Consider the following 22,348-nt stretch of genomic DNA (forward strand, 5'->3'; position numbering starts at 1 on the left):
GTGACCACCAGTGACCAGCAGTGACCACTGAGCAGTGACCACCAGTGACCAGTGACCAGCACTCCCAGTGACCACCAGTGACCGCCGGGCTCCGGGAGTTGGAAGAAATTTTTGGCAAATAAAAAAAAAAATTAAAAAAAAAAAAAAAAAGAGGAATTGAATGACAGAGACTGGTTTGAACTGGTTTGTACTGGTTTGTACTGGGGAGCACTGGGAGGGACTGGGAGGGACTGGGAACAAACTGGGGGGGCACTGGGAGCTGCTGGTTTGTACTGGTTTGTACTGGGGCCACCGATTTGGACTGGGAGCACTGGTTTGTACTGGGTTATACTGGGTTATACTGGTTTGTACTGGGGTGAACTGGGAGGGCAGTGGGAAAGGAACTGGGAGCACTGGGAGTGAACTGGGGAGGAACTGGGAGGACACTGGGAGGACACTGGGCTGTACTGGGATGGAGCCAGAGGTGAACTGGGAACACTGGGAGGGATTGGGAGGGAACTGAGATAAACTGGGAGGGACTGGGTTAAACTGGGAGGGACTGGGACAAACTGGGAGGGACTGGGGCAAACAGGGAGGGAACTGGGACAAACTGGGAGGGAACTGGGAGAGACTGGGAGGGACTGGGACAAACTGGGAGGGAACTGGGCGGGAGCTGGGCGGGAGCTGGGGGTTACTGGACCGTACTGGTCCGTACTGGTCCGTACTGGTTTGTACTGGGCCATGGCCGAGCTGCTGCTGCTGACGCGGGTGCTGCCCGCGGGTGGGGGAGGGGCGGGGGCCGCGGCCCCTCCCCCCCCCGCCCCCAGGAAAGGGGGGGGGCTCTGGGGGGAGCCCCTGGCGCTGGGGGTGGGTACTGGGCAAACTGGTTTGTACTGGGAGGGACTGGGAGGGGGGAAAAGGGGGGCTGGGGGGTTACTGGTTTGTACTGGTTTGGGGTTTGGGGTTACTGGGAGGGACTGGGAGGGGGGAAAAGGGGGGCTGGGGGTTACTGGTTTATACTGGTTTATACTGGTTTGTATTGATTTGGGGTTCAGGGTTACTGGTTTATACTGGGAGGGACTGGGAGGGGGGAAAAGGGGGCTGGGGGTTACTGGTTTATACTGGTTTATACTGGTTTATACTGGTTTATACTGGTTTGGGGTTGCGGTTACTGGTTTATACAGGTTCATACTGGTTTGTACTGGTTTATACTGATTTATGCTGGTTTATACTGGTTCATCCTGGGCTGTACTGGTTTATACTGGTTTTTATTGCCTTATACTGGTTTGTACTGGTTTATACTGGTTTGTGCTGGTTTGTACTGGTTTATACTGGTTTATACTGGTTTGTACTGGTTTATACTGGTTTATACTGGTTTGTACTGGTTTATACTGGTTTGTACTGGTTTATACTGGTTTATACTGGTTTGTACTGGTCCGGGGTTACTGGGATTAAATCCGGTTGAATTTGGGGGTTTTGGGGGGTGGGGGAGGGGCGGGTTTGGGGATTTCCGGTGGGGGAGGGGCCGGACTTTGCCCGTTGGGGTGGGGGAGGGGCCGAGTTCGGGCGGGTTTGGGGTGGGGGAGGGGCCCCGCGGGACTGGGGTTACTGGTTTATACTGGGAGGGACTGGGAGGAGATTTGGGGTTACTGGTTTATACTGGTTTATACTGGGAGGGGTAAAAAGGGGATTTACTGGTTTATACTGGTTTGTACTGGTTTGGGGTTGCTGGGAGGGACTGGGAGGGGATTTAAGGTTACTGGTTTATACTGGGAGAGGATTTGGGGTTACTGGTTTGTACTGGTTTCTACTGGTTTGTACCGGTTACTGGTTTATACTAGTTTCTACTGGTTTGGGGTTACTGGTTTGTACTGGTTTGGGGTTACTGGTTTGTACTGGTTTATACTGGTGTACACTGGTTTATACTGGTTTGTACTGGCTTATACTGGTTTTTACTGGTTTATACTGGTTACTGGTTTATACCGGTTTATACTGGTGTCCATATATCTGGTTTATACTGGTGTATACTGGTTTGTACTGGTTTATACTGGTTCATACTGGTTCATACTGGTTTATACTGGTTTATACTGGTTCATACTGGTTCATACTGGTTTTTACTGGTGTATACTGGTTTATACTGGTTTATACTGGTCTGTACTGGTTCATACTGGTTTGTACTGGGGCCGTGTTTTGGGGCCCCTTTTCCTTTTTTTTTTTTTTTTTGTTTTTTTTTTGGGGTGGGGGAGGGGCCGCCCGCCCTGAGCCGCCCCTCCCCCCAGGCGGCGCAGCTGCTGCTCGGGTCGCTCCAGGTCGCCCTCGGGGGGGCGCTGCTCGCCACGCTCGGGGACCCGCTGGGGGCGCAGCTGGGGGCGCCGCTGGGGGGCGGGGCCGCGGTGAGACTGGGACGGACTGGGGGGGGCACTGGGAGGGACTGGGAGGGACTGGGCGGGGACTGGGAGGGAATGGGAGGGGAATGGGAGGGACTGGGAGGGAATGGGAGGGACTGGGAGGGAACTGGGATATACTGGGAGGGATTGGGAGCTGGGAGGGACTGGGAGGAACTGGGAGGAATGGGAGGGAACTGGGAGGGACTGGGAGGAGATTTGGGGTCAGTTATGAGACTGGGGTCACTCAGGGTCACTAGGGGTCACTCAGGGGTCACTCGGGGTCACTCAGGGTCACTCAGGGGTCACTCAGGGTCACTCAGGGATCACTCAGGGTCACTCAGGGTCACTCCTGGTCACTCTCTGGTCACTCCCCACAGCTGCTGGTGGCCGGAGCGCTGCTGGTGGCCATGGCCAAAGGTCCCTCAGCCGGGAGGGTGAGTGAGGGGACACGGGGACGTTCCTGCTGGTCACTCGGGGTCACTCGGGGTCACTCAGTGGTCACTCAGGGTCACTCAGGGGTCACTCAGTGACACCCAGGGGTCACTCAGTGGTCACTCTGCCCCAGGCCCGGGCAGTGCTGGTGCCGGCCATCGTTGGTCAGTTTTGGGTGGATTTTTGGCGGTTTTGGGTCAGTTCCCGCTGGTCACTCAGGGGTCACTCAGTGGTCACTCAGTGGTCACTCAGTGGTCACTCTGCCCTAGGCCCGGGCCGCCCTGGCGCTGGCCATGGTCGGTCACTTTTGGGTGGATTTTGGGTGGATTTGGGTCAGTTCCTGTTGGTCACTCAGTGGTCACTCAGTGGTCACTCAGGGGTCGCTCAGTGGTCACTCAGGGGTCGCTCAGTGGTCACTCTGCCCTAGGCCCGGGCCGCCCTGGCGCTGGTCATCGTGGGTCAGTTTTGGGTGGATTTTGGGCGGGTTTGGGTCAGTTCCTGTTGGTCACTCAGTGGTCGCTCAGTGGTCACTCAGTGGTCGCTCAGTGGTCACTCAGGGGTCACTCCCTGGTCACTCAGTGGTCACTCTGCCCCAGGCCCGGGCCGCCCTGGTGCTGGCCATGGTCGGTCACTTTTGGGTGGATTTTGGGCGGGTTTGGGTCAGTTCCCGCTGGTCACTCAGTGGTCACTCATGGTCACCCCCAGGCCCGGGCCGCCCTGGCGCTGGCCATCGTGGGTCAGTTTTGGGTGGATTTTGGGCGGGTTTGGGTCAGTTCCTGTTGGTCACTCAGTGGTCGCTCAGTGGTCACTCAGTGGTCGCTCAGTGGTCACTCAGTGGTCACTCTGCCCCAGGCCCGGGCCGCCCTGGCGCTGGTCATCGTGGGTCAGTTTTGGGTGGATTTTGGGCGGGTTTGGGTCAGTTCCTGTTGGTCACTCAGTGGTCACTCTGCCCCAGGCCCGGGCCGCCCTGGCGCTGGCCATCGTGGGTCAGTTTTGGGTGGATTTTGGGTCAGTTCCTGTTGGTCACTCAGTGGTCACTCAGTGGTCACTCAGTGGTCACTCAGTGGTCACTCTGCCCCAGGCCCGGGCCGCCCTGGCGCTGGCCATCGTGGGTCAGTTTTGGGTGGATTTTGGGTCAGTTCCTGTTGGTCACTCAGTGGTCACTCTGCCCCAGGCCCGGGCCGCCCTGGCGCTGGCCATGGTCGGTCAGTTTTGGGTGGATTTTGGGCGGGTTTGGGTCAGTTCCTGCTGGTCACTCAGGGGTCACTCTGCCCCAGGCCCGGGCCGCCCTGGCGCTGGCCATCGTGGCGTCCATCGTGTCCTTCCTGGCGCTCGGCCTGCAGCTGATGCTCCTCCCCCACAGCTGCCCCTGGTGCCACGACCTGGGCCCGGCCGCACAGGTGAGGGCCGGGGGTCACTCAGGGTCACTCGGGGTCACTGCTGGTCACTATGGGTCACTCAGGGTCACTCAGGGTCACTCGGGGTCACTGCTGGTCACTGCTGGTCACTGCTGGTCACTCAGGGTTGGTTATGGGTCAGTTATGGGCCACGACCTGGGCCCGGCCGCACAGATGAGGGCCGGGGGTCACTCAGGGTCACTCGGGGTCACTGCTGGTCACTCTGGGTCACTATGGGTCACTCAGGGTCACTCAGGGTCACTGCTGGTCATTCGGGGTCACTCGGGGTCACTATGGGTCAGTTATGGGTCACGACCTGGGCCCGGCTGCACAGGTGAGGGCCAGTGGTCACTCAGGGTCACTCGGGGTCACTGCTGGTCACTCGGGGTCACTGTGGGTCAGGTATGGGTCACTATGGGTCACTCGAGGTCATGACCTGGGCCCGGCCACACAGGTGAGGGCCAGGGGTCACTCCGGGTCACTGCTGGTCACTGCGGTCACTCGAGGACACTATGGGTCACTCGGGGTCACTATGGGTCACTATGGGTCACGACCTGGGCCCGGCCGCACAGGTGAGGGTCAGTGGTCACTCGGGGTCAGTTATGGATCACTCTGGGTCAGTTATGGGTCACTATGGGACAGTCATTGGTCACTCTGGGTCACTCAGGGTCAGTTATTGGTCACTCTGGGTCACTCTGGGTCATTTATTGGTCAGTTATTGGTCAGTTATTGGTCAGTTACTGGTCACTCTTGGTCACTCTGGGTCACTGTGGGTCAGTTATTGGTCAGTTATTGGTCAGTTATTGGTCACTCTGGGTCACTCTGGGTCAGTTATTGGTCAGTTATTGGTCAGTTATTGGTCAGTTATTGGTCACTTTTGCGTCAATTTTGGGTCAATTTGGGATCAATTCTGTGTCAATTTTGGGTCAGTTTTTAACCAATTTTTGGGTCAATTTGGGATCAATCCCGGGTCAGCTCTGGATCCAATTCCGGGTCCATTCCGTGTCCGTTTTGACGTCATTTCCGGCCGTTTTTAACCCATTCCTCCCCGTTTTCCCGCCACCAGGGGGCGCTGCTGGGCACGCACGTGCTGCTGATGACGTCATCGCTGGCGGGGGCGGTGCTGGCTGTGATTGGCTGCGTGGCGGCCACGAGGGCGCGGCCGAGGGCGGGGCCAGCGGTGAGTGACAGGAGGGGGCGGGGCGATAACGAGGGGCGTGGTTTGTATTATCCCTTCCTTATATGGGCATTGGGCGGGGTTTGGGGGCGTGGCTCACGCTGACCACGCCCCCCGCCCCTCCCCCAGCCCGTGGTGATCTATCAGACAGCGCTGCCCGCACAGGGGGCGGGGCCGGCCGAGGCCACGCCCCCCGCTCCGCAATAAACGCCAATCAGAGCTGAGAGCGCGTCCGGCCCCGCCTCCTTCGCGTCCTCTGATTGGCTGGGAGGGTGTGACGTCATGGGGGTGGGCCAGAGGGGGAAAATTGGAGAAATTTGGGGGAAAATGGGGAGATTTGAGGGAAAATGAGAGAAAAATGGGGAAATTTGGGGAAATTTGGGGAAATTTGGGGAAATTTGGGGAAATTTGGGGAGAAAAGGAGAGAAAAATGGGGAAAATTGGGGAAATTTGGGGGAAAATGAGAGAAAAATGGGGAAAATTGGAGAAATGAGGAGGGGAAAAAAAAGGGAAAATTATCCAAATGTGGGAAATTTGGGCAAAATTGGGGAGAAAATGAGTCAAAAATGGGGAAAATTGGGGGAAATTATCCAAATGTGGAAAAATTGGGGAAATTTGGGGGAAAAAATGGAAAATGAGGCAAAAATGGGCAGGGAGGAGGAAAAAGCCGGAAAATTATCCAAAAATGTGGAAAATCAGGGAAAAAGGGGAGGAAAGGGGAAAAAATCCAGAAAAATCGCGACAAAAATGGGTGGGAATGAGCAAAAAAAAGGGGGAAAATAATTTCCAGAAATGGGGAAAAATCAGGGGAAAATGGGGCTGAAATGGGTGGGAAGGAGGAAAAATGGAAGAATTATCCAAAAATCAGGAAAAAAGGGGAAAAATGGGGGAAATCAGGGAGAAAAGGGGTGGGAAGGGAGAAAATCCGGGGAAATGAGGCAAAAATGGGCGGGAAGGAGAAAAAATGGGAAAAATGATCAAAAAATGGGGAAATGAGAAAAAAAATTGAGAAAATCACGGAAAGGTGGGGGAAATGGGGAAAATCAGGGGGGAATGAGGAAAAAATTGGGAGGAAGGAGGAAAAAGTAGGGAAAATTATCAAAAAATGGGAAAAATGATCCAAAAAATGGGGAAAATTATCAAAAAATGGGGAAAATTATCAAAAAATGGGGAAAATTATCAAAAAATGCGACAAATGGGGGGAAATTGGGGAAAATCGGGGGAAAAGGGGGTGGAGGGGTGGAAAATTAAGGAAGAATATGAAAAAATGGGGAAATCGAGGGTAAAATGAGGCAAAATTGGGCAGAAGGAGGAAAAAATGGGAAAATGATCCAAAAATCGGGAGAATGGGGAAAAAAATTGAGAAAATCAGGGAAATGGGGGAAAATGGGGAAAATCGGGGGGAATGAGGCAAAAATTGGGAGAAAGGAGGAAAAAGAGGGAAAAAATGATCAAAAAATGGGAGAAATGATCCAAAAATGGGAAAAATGGGGGGAAATTGGGGAATATCGGGGGAAAAGGGGGTGGAGGGGTGGAAAATTAAGGAAAAATATGAAAAAATGGGGAAATCGAGGGGAAAATGAGGCAAAAATGGGCGGGAAGGAGGAAAAAATGGGAAAAATGATCCAAAAATCGGGAAAAAATTGAGAAAATCAGGGAAAGGGGGGGATGGGGAAAATCGGAGGGGAATGAGGCAAAAATTGGGAGGAAAGAGGAAAATTAGGGGAAAAATTATCCGAAATTTGGGAAAATTGAGGGGAAAATGGAAAAGAGGGGAAAATGAGGAAAAACTGGGGGAAATCGGGGGAGGGAAGGGATAAAAATGGGGAGGGAAGGGGAAAAAACGGGAAAATGAGGCAAACTGGGGCAAACTGGGGCGAACTGGGGCGAACTGGGCGGGAGCGGCTGAGTCAGAGCGTCCCGGGATTTACGAGATCCGGGGAAACTGAGGCAGGAGCGGCGCCGCCCCTCCCCCAGCCCGGGCGGGGCCACAAAAACGCGGGGACGGCGCGGGGGGGGCGGAGGCGACAGCGGGGACAGGATGGGACAGAGGTGAGGACACGGGAGGGGAAAGGGGAGAAATGGGGGAAAATGGGGGAATTCGGGAAAAAAATTGGGGAAATTTTGGGGGTGGAATGGGGGTAAATTTTGGGGGGAAAATGGGGAAAAAAAGAGGGGGGGAAGGGGGAGAAATGGGGGAAAATGGGGGAATTTAGGAAAAAAATTGGGGAAATTTTGGGGGTGGAATGGGGAGAAAATTGGGGAAATTTTGGGGGGAAATTTTGGGGGGAAATGAGGAAAAAACGAGGGAAATTTTGGGGAGCAAAAAGCAGAAAAATTGAGGGAGATAAGGGGGGAAAATGGGGGAATTTGGGAAAAAAATTTATGGAAATTTTGGGAGTGGAATGGGGAGAAAATTGGGGAAATTTTGGGGCGAAATTTAGGGGGGAAAAGGAGAAAAATTGGGGGGAAATGGGGGGAAATTTTGGGGAAATTTTGGCGGGAAACGGGGAAAAAATGAGGGGAATTTTTGTGGGAAAAGCAGAAAAATTGGGCAGAAAATGGGGGAATTTGGGAGAAAAATTGGGGAAATTTTGGGGGGAAGTGAGGAAAAAACAAGGGGAAATTTTGGGGGGCAAAAAGCAGAAAAATTGAGGGGAAAATGGGGGGAAAATGGGGGAATTTGGGAAAAAAATTTATGGAAATTTTGGGGGTGGAATGGGGAGAAAATTGGGGAAATTTTGGGGCGAAATTTAGGGGGGAAAAGGAGAAAAATTGGGGGGAAATGGGGGGAAAAAGGGGGGAAATTTTGGGGAAATTTTGGCGGGAAATGGAGAAAAAAATGAGGGGAATTTTTGTGGGAAAAGCAGAAAAATTGGGCAGAAAATGGGGGAATTTGGGAGAAAAATTGGGGAAATTTTGGGGGGAAGTGAGGAAAAAACGAGGGGAAATTTTGGGGGGCAAAAAGCAGAAAAATTGAGGGGAAAATGGGGGGAAAATGGGGGAATTTGGGAAAAAAATTTATGGAAATTTTGGGGGTGGAATGGGGAGAAAATTGGGGAAATTTTGGGGCGAAATTTAGGGGGGAAAAGGAGAAAAATTGGGGGGAAATGGGGGGAAATTTAGGGGGGAAATTTTGGGGAAATTTTGGGGAAATTTTGGGGGAAATGGGGAAAAAAACGAGGGGAAATTTTTGGGGAAAAAAGCAGAAAAATTGGGGAAGAAAAGGGAGGAAAGTGGAGAAATTTGGGGGAAATTTTGGCGGGAAATTTGGGGGGGGAATGGGGAGAAAAATTGGGGAAATTTTAGGGGGAAATTTAGGGGGAAAAAGCAGAAAAAATGGGGGGAAAATAGGGGGGAAATTTTGGGGAAATTTTGGCGGGAAATGGGGAAAAAATGAGGGGAAGTTTTGAGGGGGAAAAGCAGAAAAATTGGGGGGAAATGGGGGAAAATTTTGGGGGGAAATGGGGAAATAATTGGGAATGGGAGAATTGGGGGAAAATTGGAGGGGGAAGGGAGGAAATGGGGAAATTTTGGGGAAAAAAAGCAGAAAAATTGGGGGAAATTTTGGGGGCAATGAGGAAAAATTGGGGGAAATTTTGGGAGGAAATCGGAAATAATGGGGGGAAATGGGGGACAAAAAGCAAAAAATTGGGAAAAAATGGGGAAAAATGGGAAAAATGGGAAAAATGGGGGAAATGGGGAAAAGGAGGGGACGGGCCAGGCAGTGGGGGAGGGGCAGCCGGGTCACCCGTGTCCCCTCCCGTGTCCCCTCCCGTGTCCCCTCCCGTGTCCCCCCAGGGCCGTGGAGCCGCTGCTGCTGCTGCTGCTGCTCTCAGGTACCTGGGGACACCTGGGGACATGCTGGGACAGCTGGGGACACCTGGGGACACCCATGGGACATCCTGGGGGACACCCTGGGGACAGCTGGGGACATCCTGGGGACACCCATGGGACACCTGGGGACAGCTGGGGACAGCTGGGGACAGCTGGGGACACCTGGGGACATCCTGGGGACACCTGGGACACCTGGGGACAGCTGGGGACATCCTGGGGACAATCCTGGGGACACCTGGGACACCTGGGGACACCTGGGGACAGCTGGGGACACCTGAGGACAGCTGGGGACACTTGGGACACTCCTGGGAACACTGTCCCCACTCCCGGTGGCATTGTCCCTGAGCCTGGTGGCACTGTCCCCTCCCCTGGTGGCCCAGGTGACACTCCCGGCGTCCCCATGGAGGTGCCACCCCTGTTGTCCCCATGGAGGTGCCACACCCGATGCCAGTGTCCCCATAGAGGTGACACCCCTGGTGTCACTGTCCCCTCTCCTGGTGGCCCAGGTGACACTCCCCAGCGTCCCCGGGGAGGTGCCACACCTTTCATCCCCGTGAAGGTGACACACCTGGCGGCCCAGGGGACATTTGGGTGGCATTGTCCCCACGGGTGTGACACACCCGGCGGCCCAGGGGACATTTGGGTGGCATTGTCCCCACGGGTGTGACACACCTGGCGGCCCAGGGGACATTTGGGTGGCATTGTCCCCATGGGTGTGACACACCTGGCGGCCCAGGGGACATTTGGGTGGCATTGTCCCCATGGGTGTGACACACCCGGTGGCCCAGGGGACATTTCGGTGGCATTGTCCCCATGGATGTGACACACCTGGCGGCCCAGGGGACATTTGGGTGGCATTGTCCCCACGGGTGTGACACACCCGGCGGCCCAGGGGACATTTGGGTGGCATTGTCCCCACAGAGGTGCCACACCCGGTGTCCCCATCAGGTGACACACTTGGTGGCCCAGGGGGACACTCCAGGTGACACTGTCCCCACTCCCGGTGGCCCAGGGGAGGTGCCACCCCCTGTGTCCCCTCTGTCCCCTCCCCGCTGTCCCTCTGTCCCTCTGTCCCTCTGTCCCACCCCCTGTCCCTCTGTCCCCCTGTCCCTCTGTCCCTGTGTCCCCCTGTCCCTCTGTCCCACCTCTGTCCCTCTGTCCCCGTGTCCCTCTGTCCCGCTGTCCCTCTGTCCCTCTGTCCCACCCCCTGTCCCTCTGTCCCCCTGTCCCTCTGTCCCCCTGTCCCCCTGTCCCTCTGTCCCACCTCTGTCGCTCTGTCCCGCAGCCGCCGCCGTGTCGCAGCCGCCGCCGTGTCCCCCGGGCCAGGCGGCCTCGGGGGGTGGCTCTGGCGGCCGCTGCGTCCCGGTGTCGCCGGAGGGGGACGAGGGGGACGAGGACCGGATCATCGGCGGGTACCCGTGTGTCCCCAGGTCGCAGCCCTGGCAGGCGCTGCTGTTCGGGCCCCTGCGCTGCGGGGGGGTCCTGCTGCGGCCGCAGTGGGTGCTGACCGCGGCGCACTGCAACCGGAGGTGACACTGGGGACAGGGGACATCCCTGGGGACACTGGGGGGATTGGGGACAATGGGGGACATTGGGGACATTGGGGGGATTGGGGACATTGGGGACAATGGGGGACATTGGGGGGATTGGGGACATTGGGGACAATGGGGGACATTGGGGACATTGGGGGACATTGGGGACATTGGGGACAGTGGGGACATTGGGGGACATTGGGGACATTGGGGACAGTGGGGACATTGGGGATATTGGGGACATTGGGGACATTGGGGACACTGGGGACATTGGGGACATTGGGGACGTTGGGGACATTGGGGACATTGGGGACATTGGGGGATATTGGGGACATTGGGGACATTGGGGACACTGGGGACATTGGGGACATTGGGGACATTGGGGACAATGGGGGACATTGGGGACATTGGGGGGATTGGGGACATTGGGGACATTGGGGACAATGGGGGACATTGGGGACATTGGGGACATTGGGGGACATTGGGGACACATCACAGGGACAGGGCCATCTCCTGCTGCGGCCGCAGTGGGTGCTGACCGCGGCGCACTGCAACCGGAGGTGACACTGGGGACAGCCCTGGGGACATTGTGGGACACTGGGGACATTGGGGACACTGGGGACACACCTTGGGGACACATCACAGGGACAGGGCCATCTCCTGCTGCGGCCGCAGTGGGTGCTGACCGCGGCGCACTGCAACAGGAGGTGACACTGGGGACAGTGGGGACACTGGGGACACTGGGGACATTGGGGACACTGGGGACATTGGGGACATTGGGGACATGGGGGACATTGGGGACATTGGGGACACTGGGGACATTGGGGACACTGGGGACACTGGGGATAGTGGGGACATTGGGGACATTGGGGACATTGGGGACAATGGGGACACACCCTGCTGCGGCCGCAGTGGGTGCTGACCGTGGCGCACTGAAACAGGAGGTGACAATGGGGACATTGGGGACATTGGGGACACACTTTGGGGACACACCTTGGGGACACATCACAGGGACAGGGCCATCTCCTGCTGCGGCCACAGTGGGTGCTGACCGCGGCGCACTGCAACTGGAGGTGACACTGGGGATAGTGGGGACATTGGGGGACATTGGGGACATTGGGGGGGACATTGGGGGGACATTGGGGGACATTGGGGACATTGGGGACAGTGGGGACACTGGGGGACATTGGGGGACATTTGGGGACACTGGGGACAATGGGGGACATTGGGGACATTGGGGGAGATTGGGGACATTGGGGACAGTGGGGACACTGGGGGACATTGGGGACATTGGGGACAGTGGGGACACTGGGGGACATTGGGGACAATGGGGGACATTGGGGCCATCCCCTGCTGCGGCCGCAGTGGGTGCTGACCGCCGCCCACAGCAACAGGAGGTGACAGTGGGGACAGCCCTGGGGACACTGGGGACAATGGGGACATGGGGGACATTGGGGACATTGGGGACACATGACAGGGACAGGTGTGACCCCAGTGGGTGCTGACCACTGCCCGATGTCCCCAATGTCCCCAATCCCCCCAATGTCCCCAATGTCCCCAGTGTCCCCAATGTCCCCAATGTCCCCAATGCCCCCAATGTCCCCAATCCCCCCAATGTCCCCAATGTCCCCAATGTCCCCAATGTCCCCAATGTCCCCAGTGTCCCCACTGTCCCCAATCCCCCTCTGTGTCCCCAATCCCCCCAATGTCCCCAATGTCCCCAATGTCCCCCAATGTCCCCAATCCCCCCCAATGTCCCCAATGTCCCCAGTGTCCCTCTGTCCCTCTGTCCCCAGGGGTCTCCGTGTCCGGCTGGGCGAGGATGACCTGTCCCGCCGCGAGGGGACGGAGCAGGATCGCCGCGTGGTCCTGGCCGTGTCCCACCCGCGCTTCGACCCCGTCACGCTGGACTCGGACCTGGCGCTGCTCAAGCTGGACCGGCCGGTGGCCACCGGCCCCGGCGTCCGGCCGCTGGCCCTGCCCCGAGCCTGCGGCCAGCCCGGGGCCAGCTGCCTGCTGTCCGGCTGGGGGACGGTCACCACGCCCCAGGGTGAGGGACGGACACGGGGGATGGGGGAATTGGGGGGAAATTGGGGGAAAATTGGGAAATGGGGAAATTGGGAAATGGGGAAATGGGGAAATGGGGAAATGGGGAAATGGGGAAATTGGGAAATGGGGAAATTGGGAAATGGGGAAATGGGGGAAATTGGGAAATGGGGAAATTGGGAAATGGGGGAATGGGGAAATGGGGAAATGGGGGAAATTGGGGAAAAATGGGAAATGGGGGAAATGGGGAAATTGGGGAAAATGGGAAATGGGGGAAATTGGGAAAATGGGGAAATGGGGGAAATTGGGGAATTGGGGAAAAATGGGGAAATGGGGGAAATGGGGAAATTGGGGAAATTGGGAAATGGGGAAATGGGGGAAATTGGGGGAAATTGGGGAAATTGGGAAATGGGGGAATGGGGGAAATGGGGAAAATTGGGAAATGGGGGAATGGGGAAATTGGGAAATGGGGAAAATTGGGGAAAATGGGAAATGGGGGAAATGGGGAAGATTGGGGGGAAATTGGGGAAATCGGGAAATGGGAAATGGGGGAAAAAATGGGGAAAATTGGGGAATTGGGGAAAATTGGGAAATGGGGAAATGGGGAAAATTGGGGGGAAATTGGGAAATGGGGAAATGGGGAAAATTGGGGAAATTGGGGAAAAATGGGAAATGGGGGAACTGGGGAAAATGGGGAAATTGGGGAAATTGGGAAATGGGGAATGGGGGAAATGGGGAAAATGGGGAAATTGGGAAATGGGGGAAGTTGGGGGGGGGAAATGGGGAAAATTGAGGGAATGGGGGAAAATGTGGAAAATTGGGGGAAATGGGGAAAATTGGGGAAAATGGGGGAATGGGGAAAAATGGGGGAAATGGGGAAAATTGAGGAGAAAATCCGCAGAGACATTGGAGCAAAAGTTGGGGGAAGGGGGAGAGAGTCGGGGGCAAAACTGGGGCAAATCTGGGGTGAATTTCGGGCAAAAAATGGGCAAAAATGGAGGGAAGAATCCTCAGTAACCTCTGCGTAACCTCTGAGTAACCTCCGAGCAACCCCTGAGCAACCTCTGAGTAACCCCTGAGTAACCCCTGAGTAACCCCGAGTAGCTCCCAGACCACCCCAGGACCGTCCTGGGGGTGTCCCCACCCCGCTGACCCCTCAGTGACCCCCTCTTAACCCCTTGTAACCCATGAGTAACCGCTGAGTAACCCATGAGTAACCTCTGAATAACCCCTGAGCAACCTCTGAGTAACCCCTGAGTAACCCCTGAGTAACCCCTGAGTAGCCCCCAGACCACCCCAGGACGGTGCTGGGGGTGTCCCCACCCCACTGACCCCTCAGTGACCATCCCTGACCCCTCATAACCCCTTTGTGACTCCTGAGTAACCTTTGAGTAACCCATGAGTAACCACTGAGTAACCCCTGAGTAACCCCTGAGTAACCCCTGAGTAGCCCCCTGACCACCCCAGGACGGTGCTGGGGGGGGGGTGTCCCCACCCTGCTGACCCCTCAGTGACCCTTCACTGACCATCCCTGACCCCTCATAACCCCTGAGTAACCCATGTGTAACCCCTGAGTAACCTCTGAGTAACCCCTGAGTAACCAATGAGTAGCTTCTGAGTAACCCATGAGTAAACCCTGAGTAGCCCCCGACCACTCCAGGACTATCTGGCGGTGTCCCCACCCCGCTGACTCCCCCTCAGTGACCCCTCTCAACCCTTTGTAATCCATGAGTAACCTCTGAGTAACCCCCGAGTAGCCCCCGAGTAACCTTTGAGCAATCCGAGTAACCCCTGAGTAACCCCTGAGTAACCCCCGAGTAGCCTCTGAGTAACCCCTGAGTAACCTCTGAGTAACCCCGAGTAGCCCCCAGACCACCCCAGGATGGTGCTGGGGGGGTGTTCCCCATCCTGCTGACCCCCTCAGTGACCCCCAACCCCTTGTAACCCCTGAGTAACCTCTGAGTAACCCATGAGAAGCCCACAGACCACCCCAGGACAGTGCTGGGGGTGTTCCCACCCTGCTGAGCCCCTGCTGACCCCTCAGTGACCCCCCTCATAACCCCTTGTAACCCATGAGTAACCCCTGAGTAACCGCTGAGTAGCCCCTGAGTAACCCATGAGTAAGCTCTGAGTAACCCATGAGTAAGCGCTGAGTAACCCATGAGTAACCTTTGAGCAACCTCTCAGTAACCCCTGAGTAACCCCCGAGTAACCTTTGAGCAACCTGAGTAACCCCTGAGTAGCCTCTGAGTAACCTCTGAGTAACCACTGAGTAACCTCTGTGTAGCCTCTGAGTAGCTGCTGATTAACCCCCGAGTAGCCTCTGAGTAACTGCTGAGTAACCACTGAGTAACCCCCGAGTAACCCCTGAGTAACCTCTGAGTAACCCCTGAGTAGCCGCTGAGTAACCCCTAAGTAGCCTCTGAGTAACCCCCGAGTAACCCCTGAGTAACCTCTGAGTAACCCCTGAGTAGCCGCTGAGTAACCCCTAAGTAGCCTCTGAGTAACCCCCGAGTAACCCCTGAGTAACCTCTGAGTAACCCCTGAGTAGCCGCTGAGTAACCCCTAAGTAGCCTCTGAGTAACCTCTGAGTAACCCCTGAGTAACCTCTGAATAACCCCTGAGCAACCTCTGAGTAACCCATGAGTAACCCCTGAGTAACCCCTGAGTAGCCCCCAGACCACCCCAGGACGGTGCTGGGGGTGTCCCCACCCCACTGACCCCTCAGTGACCATCCCTGACCCCTCATAACCCCTTTGTGACGCCTGAGTAACCTTTGAGTAACCCATGCGTAACCCATGAGTAACCCATGAGTAACCACTGAGTAACCTCTGAGTAACCCCTGAGTAACCAGTGAGTAACCACTGAGTAACCCATAAGTAATCCCTGAGTAGCCCCCAGACCACCCCAGGACCATCCTGGGGCTGTCCCCACCCCGCTGACCCCCCCGCTGACCCGCAGTGACCCTCCCGAGCCGCCTCATCTGCGCCTACGTGCAGCTGCTGTCGGAGGCCGAGTGTCGCCGCGCGTACCCGCAGCGCATCACGCCCAGCATGCTCTGCGCCGGCGTCAGCGACCGCCGCGTCGACTCCTGCCAGGTCAGCCCGAACCCGCCCCAAACCCGCCCAAAATCAGCCAAAAACCGGTCCAAAAATCTGCCTCAGATCTGTCCAAAATCCGCCCCAAATCCGCCCCAAAATCAGCCCAAAATCTGCCCCAAAATCCACACGAGGACTCCAAAATCTGCCCAAAATCTGCCCCAAAATCTGCCCCAAAATCCACACGAGGACTCCAAAATCTGCCCAAAATCTGCCCCAAAATCTGCCCCAAAATCCACACGAGGACTCCAAAATCTTCCCCAAATTCACCCCAAAATCAGCCCAAAATAAGCCCAAATCCACCGAAAATCTGCCTCAAAATCCGCCCAAAATCAGCCAAAAACGGGCCTCAAAATCTGCCTCAGATCTGTCCAAAATCCGCCCCAAATTTGCCTCAAAATCCACACGAGGACTCCAAAATCTGCCCAAAATCTGCCCCAAAATCTGCCTCAAATCTGTCCAAAATCTGCCCCAAATCCGCCCAAAATCTGCCCAAAATCTGCCCCCAAAATCTGCCTCAAATCTGTCCAAAATCTGCCCCAAATTCACCCCAAAATCTGCCCAAAATCTGCCCCAAAATCACCCCAAATTCACCCCAAAATCCACCCAAAATCAGCCCAAATCCACCGAAAATCTGCCTCAAAATCCGCCCCAAATCTGCCCAAAATCTGCCTCAGATCTGTCCAAAATCCGCCCCAAATTCGCCCCAAAATCAGCCCCAAATCTGCCCCAAAATCCACACGAGGACTCCAAAATCTGCCCAAAATCTGCCCCAAAATCAGCCCCAAAATCTGCCCAAAATCCACCCCAAAATCTGCCTCAAATCTGTCCAAAATCTGCCCAAAATCTGCCTCAAATCTGCCCAAAATCCACCCCAAATCTGCCCAAAATCTGCCCCAAAATCTGCCTCAAATCTGTCCAAAATCTGCCCCAATTTCACCCCAAAATCTGCCCCAAAATCACCCCAAATTCACCCCAAAATCGGACCAAAATCCGCCCAAATCCACCGAAAATCTGCCTCAAAATCCGCCCAAAATCTGCCCCAAAATGCGCCCAAAATCTGCCCCAAATCTGCCCCAAAATCTACCTCAAAATCTGCCCCAAATCTGCCCAAAATCTGCCCCAAAATCTGCCTCAAATCTGTCCAAAATCTGCCCCAAATTCACCCCAAATTCACCCCAAAATCCGCCCAAAATCAGCCCAAATCCACTGAAAATCTGCCTCAAAATCCGCCCCAAATCTGCCCGAAAGCTGCCCCAAAATCTGCCCAAAATCCACCCCAAAATCTCCAAATCTAATCTGCCCCCTGACCCCAGAGTGACCCCTTTCTGACCCCTGAGTGACCCCTGACTGACCCCTGAGTGACCCCTGTCCCCTCCTGTGCCCCAGGGTGACTCTGGGGGTCCCCTGTCCTGCAACGGGACCCTGCAGGGCATCGTGTCCTGGGGGCTCCAGAGTGACCCCTGAGTGACCCCCTGACCCCAGAGTGACCCCCTGACCTCTGAGTGACCCCTGTGTCCCCCCAGGGTGACTCGGGGGGTCCCCTGTCCTGCAACGGGACCCTCCAGGGCATCGTGTCCTGGGGGCTCCAGACCTGCGCCCTGCCCGGACACCCCGGGGTCTACAGCAAAGTGTGTCGGTTCGTGCCCTGGATCCGGGACACCATGGACAGCAACTAGGGACAGGGGGACACTGGGGACATTGGGGACACTGGGGACACTGGGGACACTGGGGACACTGGGGACACTGGGGACACTGGGGACATTGGGGCCATTGGGGGGATTGGGGACATTGGGGACATTGGGGACAGTGGGGACATTCGGGGGATTTGGGACATTGGGGGAATTGGGGACATTGGGGGACATTGGGGACATTGGGGGACATTGGGGGCATTGGGGGACATTGGGGATATTGGGGACATTGGGGACACTGGGGGCAGTCTGAGATCATGGGGACACAGGGGACATTGGGGTCACAGCAGGGTCACAGCAAAGTGTGTCGGTTCGTGTCCTGGATCCGGGACACCATGGACAGCAACTAGGGACAGGGGGACACTGGGGACACCTTGGGGACACTGGGGAGATTGGGGACACTGGGGGGATTGGGGACATTGGGGGACATTGGGGACAATGGGGACATTGGGGACATTGGGGGACATTGGGGACACTGGGGACATTGGGGGACATTGAAGGGATTGGGGACATTGGGGACACTGGGGACACTGGGGACATTGGGGGACATTGGGGGACATTGGGGACATTTGGGGACATTGGGGGACATTGGGGACATTGGGGACATTGGGGGGACATTTGGGGACATTGGGACATTGGTGACATTGGGGGGATTGGGGACATTGGGGGACATTGGTGACATTGGTGACATTGGGGACATTGGGGACATTGGGGACATTGGTGACATTGGTGACATTGGGGACATTGGGGGACATTGGGGACATTGGTGACATTGGTGACATTGGGGACATTGGGGACACTGGGGACATTGGGGACATTGGGGACATTGGGGACACCTTGGGGACACCTTGGGGACATCATGGAGACACCTTGGGGACACCGGGCTCACACTCGGGTGCGTCACCGCCTGTGGTGGCTCCAGGACAGCACGGCCACCCACCGGGGACCTTGGGGACATTTGAGGACATCTGGGGACACCCTGGGGACATTTGAGGACATTTGGGGACACCCTGGGGACATTTGGGGACACGGAGCTGGGCCAGCAGGGCGCGGGGACGCGATTTCGGGGTCGGGATCAATAAACTGGGAGCAAACGCGGCCTCTGGTGTCCCCACCCCCCCCGATGTCCCCAACCCCCCCCGATGTCCCCTGGGTGGGGGAGGGGCTGTTCCGACCCCTCCCCCCGCTCCCGGCGGCCATTTTGGGGCGTTTTCCCAGAATTCCGTTTATTGAGAGGCACTTGCGGGTGGGGGAGGGGCCAGGAGTGTTTGGCCACGCCCACGCAGGGGGAGGGGCCGAGGGGGAGGGGAGTGGGGGAGGGGCCAATCGGGGCTGGGAACCTGAGAGGGGTCAAGTGAAGGTCACCCAAGGTCAACCCAACCAAGGGTCAACCAAACCCAACCCAAGGTCAACCCAAGGTCAACCCAACCCAACCAAGGGTCAACCAAACCCAACCCAAGGTCAACCCAACCCAACCCAACTCAAACAAAGGTCAACCCAACTCAAGGTCAACCCAAGATCAACCCAACTCAACCCAACCCAACCCAAAGCCAACCCAACCCAACTGAAGGTCAACCAAACTCAACTAAACTCAACTCAAGGTCAACCCAACTCAAGGTCAACTCAACCCAACTCAAAGTCAACCAAACCCAATTTGAAGTCAACCAAACTCAACCCAACCCAAATCAAAGTCAACCCAACCCAACCAAATCAAAGTCAACCCAACCCAAGGTCAACCAAACCAAACTCAAGGTCAACCCAACCCAACCCAAGGTCAACCAAACCCAACCCAACCCAACTCAAACCAACCCAACCCAACTCAAAGTCAACCAAAGCCAACAGAAGAACAACCCAACCCAACCTGAGGTCAGTCAAGGTCAACCCAACTCAACCAAGGTCAAGCGAACTCAAGGTCAGCCATGGTCAACCCAACCCAACCCAAAAATCAACCAAAACTCAACCCAACGTCAGCAAGGCCAACCCAACCTGAGTCAACCCAAGGTGAAGTCAACTTAAGGTCAACCCAAGATCAACCAAATGCAAGGTCAACCCAACCCAACCCAACTCAAGGTTAACCCAATGCAACCCAACTCAAGGCCAACCCAACCTGAGTCAACCCAAGGTGAAATCAACTCAAGGTCAACCCAACACAAGATCAACCCAACTCAAGGTCAACCCAACCTGAGTCAACCCAAGGTGAAGTCAACTCAAGGTCAACCCAAGATCAACCAAATGCAAGGTCGACCCAACCCAACCCAAGGTCAACCCAACCCAATGTCAACACCTAGGGGACAGGTGAGAAGGTGGGAGGGACACACGTGGGTGGGACAGGTGAGGGGGGAGGGACAGGTGAGGGTGGGGGGACACACCTGGGGACAGGTGAGGGGGGACACACCTGGGGACAGGTGAGGGTGGGGACACACCTGGGGACAGGTGAAGGGGAGGGACACACCTGGGGACAGGTGAGGGGGTGGGGACACACCTGGAGACAGGTGAGGGTGGGGGAGGGACAGGTGAGGGGGTGAGAGGGACATACCTGGGGACAGGTGAGGGTGGGTGGGACACACCTGGGGACAGGTGAGGGGGAGGGACAGGTGCGCGGTGTCCGGCTGGGGCAGCACGCGCAGCCCGCAAGGTGAGGGAACCTGGGCACAGGTGAGAGGGGAGGGGTGGGAGGGACAGGTGAGGGGTGGGGGGAGGGAGAGGTGAGAGGGTGGGGAGGGACAGGTGTCCTGGGTTGGTGTTATGTCTGCTCCTCTCCCGCCCCCACACCTCTGTCTGCACGGAGCTGCCACCGGTGCCCTTTCTTCCCCCATGGGGGGGTGGTGCCCTGGGGGCTGTGCTTGCTTGGCTTGCCCTGCTGCTGCTGCTGCTGCTGCTGCTGCTGCTTGCTGCGCTAGCTACCCCGGCTGCTGCTTCTGCCCCGCTGCTTTTGCCCTATTGCTTCTGCCCCGCTGCTGCTGCTGCCCCGGCTCTGCCCTGGCTGCTGCTGCCTTCCCCTCCCCCTTCTCTCCTTCAGCTCCAATATCTGTACTGGCTCCGGACGGGACCTGGACATCAGAGACTGCCTCTGGAGCCTGCCCAAGAAGCTTCTCGCCCTTCCCAGCAGCGACCGTCTCTCACTTCGGTGAAAACAGTTCTTTTGTCATCTGGGATTGTACTTTCCTGTTGCTGGGAAGTGTTTTTTTTTTTCCTTGTGTTTGTTAATAAACAAGTTTTTTCCACTTTTCCCCCCGAGTAAAATTCTCTCCGAGCCCAGTGGGGGGGAGGAATTGTGAGGGGGGTTTAGTCTGGGGGGCTCCTTTGGAGGCTTTTCCCCAGTTTTGTCCTAAACTTGGACAAATAATTTGGTGGCCCGTACGGGGAACCGAAGAAAGTGGAAAAAACTGTGTAACTGTATATAATGCTGTTTGGAATGGATTTCAGTATGTGGTTCTGGATACTGGGGTTTTTTGAGGTTTTAATGCCTCTTTGGTCTCTGGGGTTATTTTCCTGCCCGGAAATAGCTCCAGTACTGTCCCTTATTTGTAGTTTTTATACTAGAGGGATAATGACCAAAATATTGATTGGACTGGGCTTGGTTGCAATGGCTTGTAAGAGGTTTATGAAAATGCTGGAATTGGTTCCAGGGATATCTTCTGGATCCTGGTTATGGATATGTATCCAGTTTATTAGAGGAGAAGCAGGGGAGGAGGCTTTTCAGCCTTTGCTTCCCTTTGTCTCCTCTGAATTTTTTACCTCGTTATTAGGATATGTGCAGTTCTCCTTTAGTATTAAAGAGATCATCTTTCTGATGTTTAATGTTGTAAGCTTCCCCTGCACAGTTTACAGTTTATATAAAATCAGGGCTGAGATTTCTAGAGGTGCTGGTGCGACTCCTGATTTAGCAGCAGGACAAAGTGTGAGGAGTCCTGAGTGGTGTGGAAAATGGCAGGACCTGGGCCAGATGTTAAAGGAATTTTCTGATCCTATGGTTTGGGATTTTTCACATGAGCAAATTCAGAACCCGGCTGAGGTGGTAAAATATGTGAAAGAGAAATGCCACAATAGCTCCAGGGAAAAAAAGATTACTGTAGTGAGCTGGGCACTGGCGTATGCTTATCGTACCCTGTTAGATAGTGGAGAACAACAAACAAAGGAAAGGGAACAGGGAGATAACATAGCTACTATGCTAGCTACTCAGGCTGTAGTTAACACCCCAGGCTCGAGGACAGGGACGAAATTAGAAAGCAAGCTTCAACCAATGGCTGTGGCTACCAGTACAAGGAGTGGGAAGTGCACCAAGAAGACCGATCGGCCAGTGGAGGATGATGATGAGGATGCAGGAGAAGGACCTTCAACACCTCCTGATGTAAAATCAAGAGTTAAAACCATTGGTGTGAGATCAGAAACTAATAATGAGTCCCTGTCCTTAAAAGATCTTCGGGGTTTAAGAAAGGATTATACAAGACAGCCCGATGAATCCATAATTAGTTGGCTGGTCCGGCTTTGGGATGCGGCAGGCGAGGCTACCATCTTAGATGGCACTGAGGTGAGACACCTGGGATCCCTGTCTCATGATCCGGTCATCGATCAAGGTATGATGAGGGAGGCTAACCCTCAAAGCCTCTGGGCACGTGTTTTAGACAGCGTGGCACAAAGATATCTGTGTGCCGATGATCTGTATATGCAACAGACCAAGTGGAAAACCACAGAGCAAGGGATCCAACGTCTGAGGGAGATGGCAGTGGCGGAGATTATTTTTTCAGATGATATAACAACTAGGAACCCAG

The 22,348-nt window shown here is 55.6% G+C and overlaps 2 protein-coding genes and 2 long non-coding RNA genes across 5 annotated transcripts; 3 read left to right on the forward strand and 1 right to left on the reverse strand.

Moving 5' to 3' along the window:
* Positions 1-671: 671 nt before the first annotated feature.
* Positions 672-5,596, forward strand: LOC130262859 (cuticlin 2-like). 2 transcript variants are annotated; one of them, XM_056510358.1, is made up of 6 exons: positions 672-846; positions 2,259-2,372; positions 2,744-2,800; positions 4,076-4,198; positions 5,262-5,375; positions 5,502-5,596. In XM_056510358.1, the coding sequence occupies exons 1-6, from the start codon at positions 721-723 to the stop codon at positions 5,577-5,579; spliced, it is 612 nt and encodes a 203-aa protein (XP_056366333.1). In that variant the 5' UTR covers positions 672-720; the 3' UTR covers positions 5,580-5,596. The 2 variants fall into 2 exon arrangements, with proteins under 2 accessions (XP_056366333.1, XP_056366334.1); XM_056510359.1 differs by lacking the exon at positions 2,259-2,372 and having other exon boundaries at positions 675-846.
* Positions 3,007-3,364, reverse strand: LOC130263010 (uncharacterized). The gene is made up of 3 exons (XR_008842266.1): positions 3,330-3,364; positions 3,150-3,214; positions 3,007-3,056 (listed from the first exon to the last, which is right to left on the reverse strand). It is a non-coding gene; the product is annotated as an uncharacterized LOC130263010 (long non-coding RNA).
* Positions 5,597-7,372: 1,776 nt separating the features above from the next.
* On the forward strand, positions 7,373-10,592 carry LOC130262991 (uncharacterized). The gene is made up of 3 exons (XR_008842245.1): positions 7,373-7,424; positions 9,174-9,211; positions 10,495-10,592. It is a non-coding gene; the product is annotated as an uncharacterized LOC130262991 (long non-coding RNA).
* Positions 10,593-10,595: 3 nt separating this feature from the next.
* Positions 10,596-17,585, forward strand: LOC130263328 (kallikrein-14-like; the record flags this gene model as incomplete). Its single annotated transcript, XM_056510834.1, has 4 exons — positions 10,596-10,738; positions 12,538-12,791; positions 15,749-15,885; positions 17,412-17,585. Coding segments are annotated over 4 exons (687 nt in total), but the record flags the coding sequence as incomplete, so codon positions are not given.
* Positions 17,586-22,348: the final 4,763 nt, after the last annotated feature.

The sequence above is a fragment of the Oenanthe melanoleuca genome, chromosome 25 (genome assembly GCF_029582105.1).
Source record: "Oenanthe melanoleuca isolate GR-GAL-2019-014 chromosome 25, OMel1.0, whole genome shotgun sequence".
In the NCBI taxonomy this organism is placed as follows: domain Eukaryota; kingdom Metazoa; phylum Chordata; class Aves; order Passeriformes; family Muscicapidae; genus Oenanthe; species Oenanthe melanoleuca.

Excerpts from the sequence above, each read along its gene's own strand:
- LOC130262859 (XM_056510358.1), top strand. The coding sequence starts at position 721 with ATGGCCGAGCTGCTGCTGCTGACGCGGGTGCTGCCCGCGGGTGGGGGA. Across the intron at positions 4,199-5,261 it reads ACCTGGGCCCGGCCGCACAG|GGGGCGCTGCTGGGCACGCA; the intron begins GTGAGGGCCGGG and ends TCCCGCCACCAG. Across the intron at positions 5,376-5,501 it reads GGCCGAGGGCGGGGCCAGCG|CCCGTGGTGATCTATCAGAC; the intron begins GTGAGTGACAGG and ends CCCCTCCCCCAG.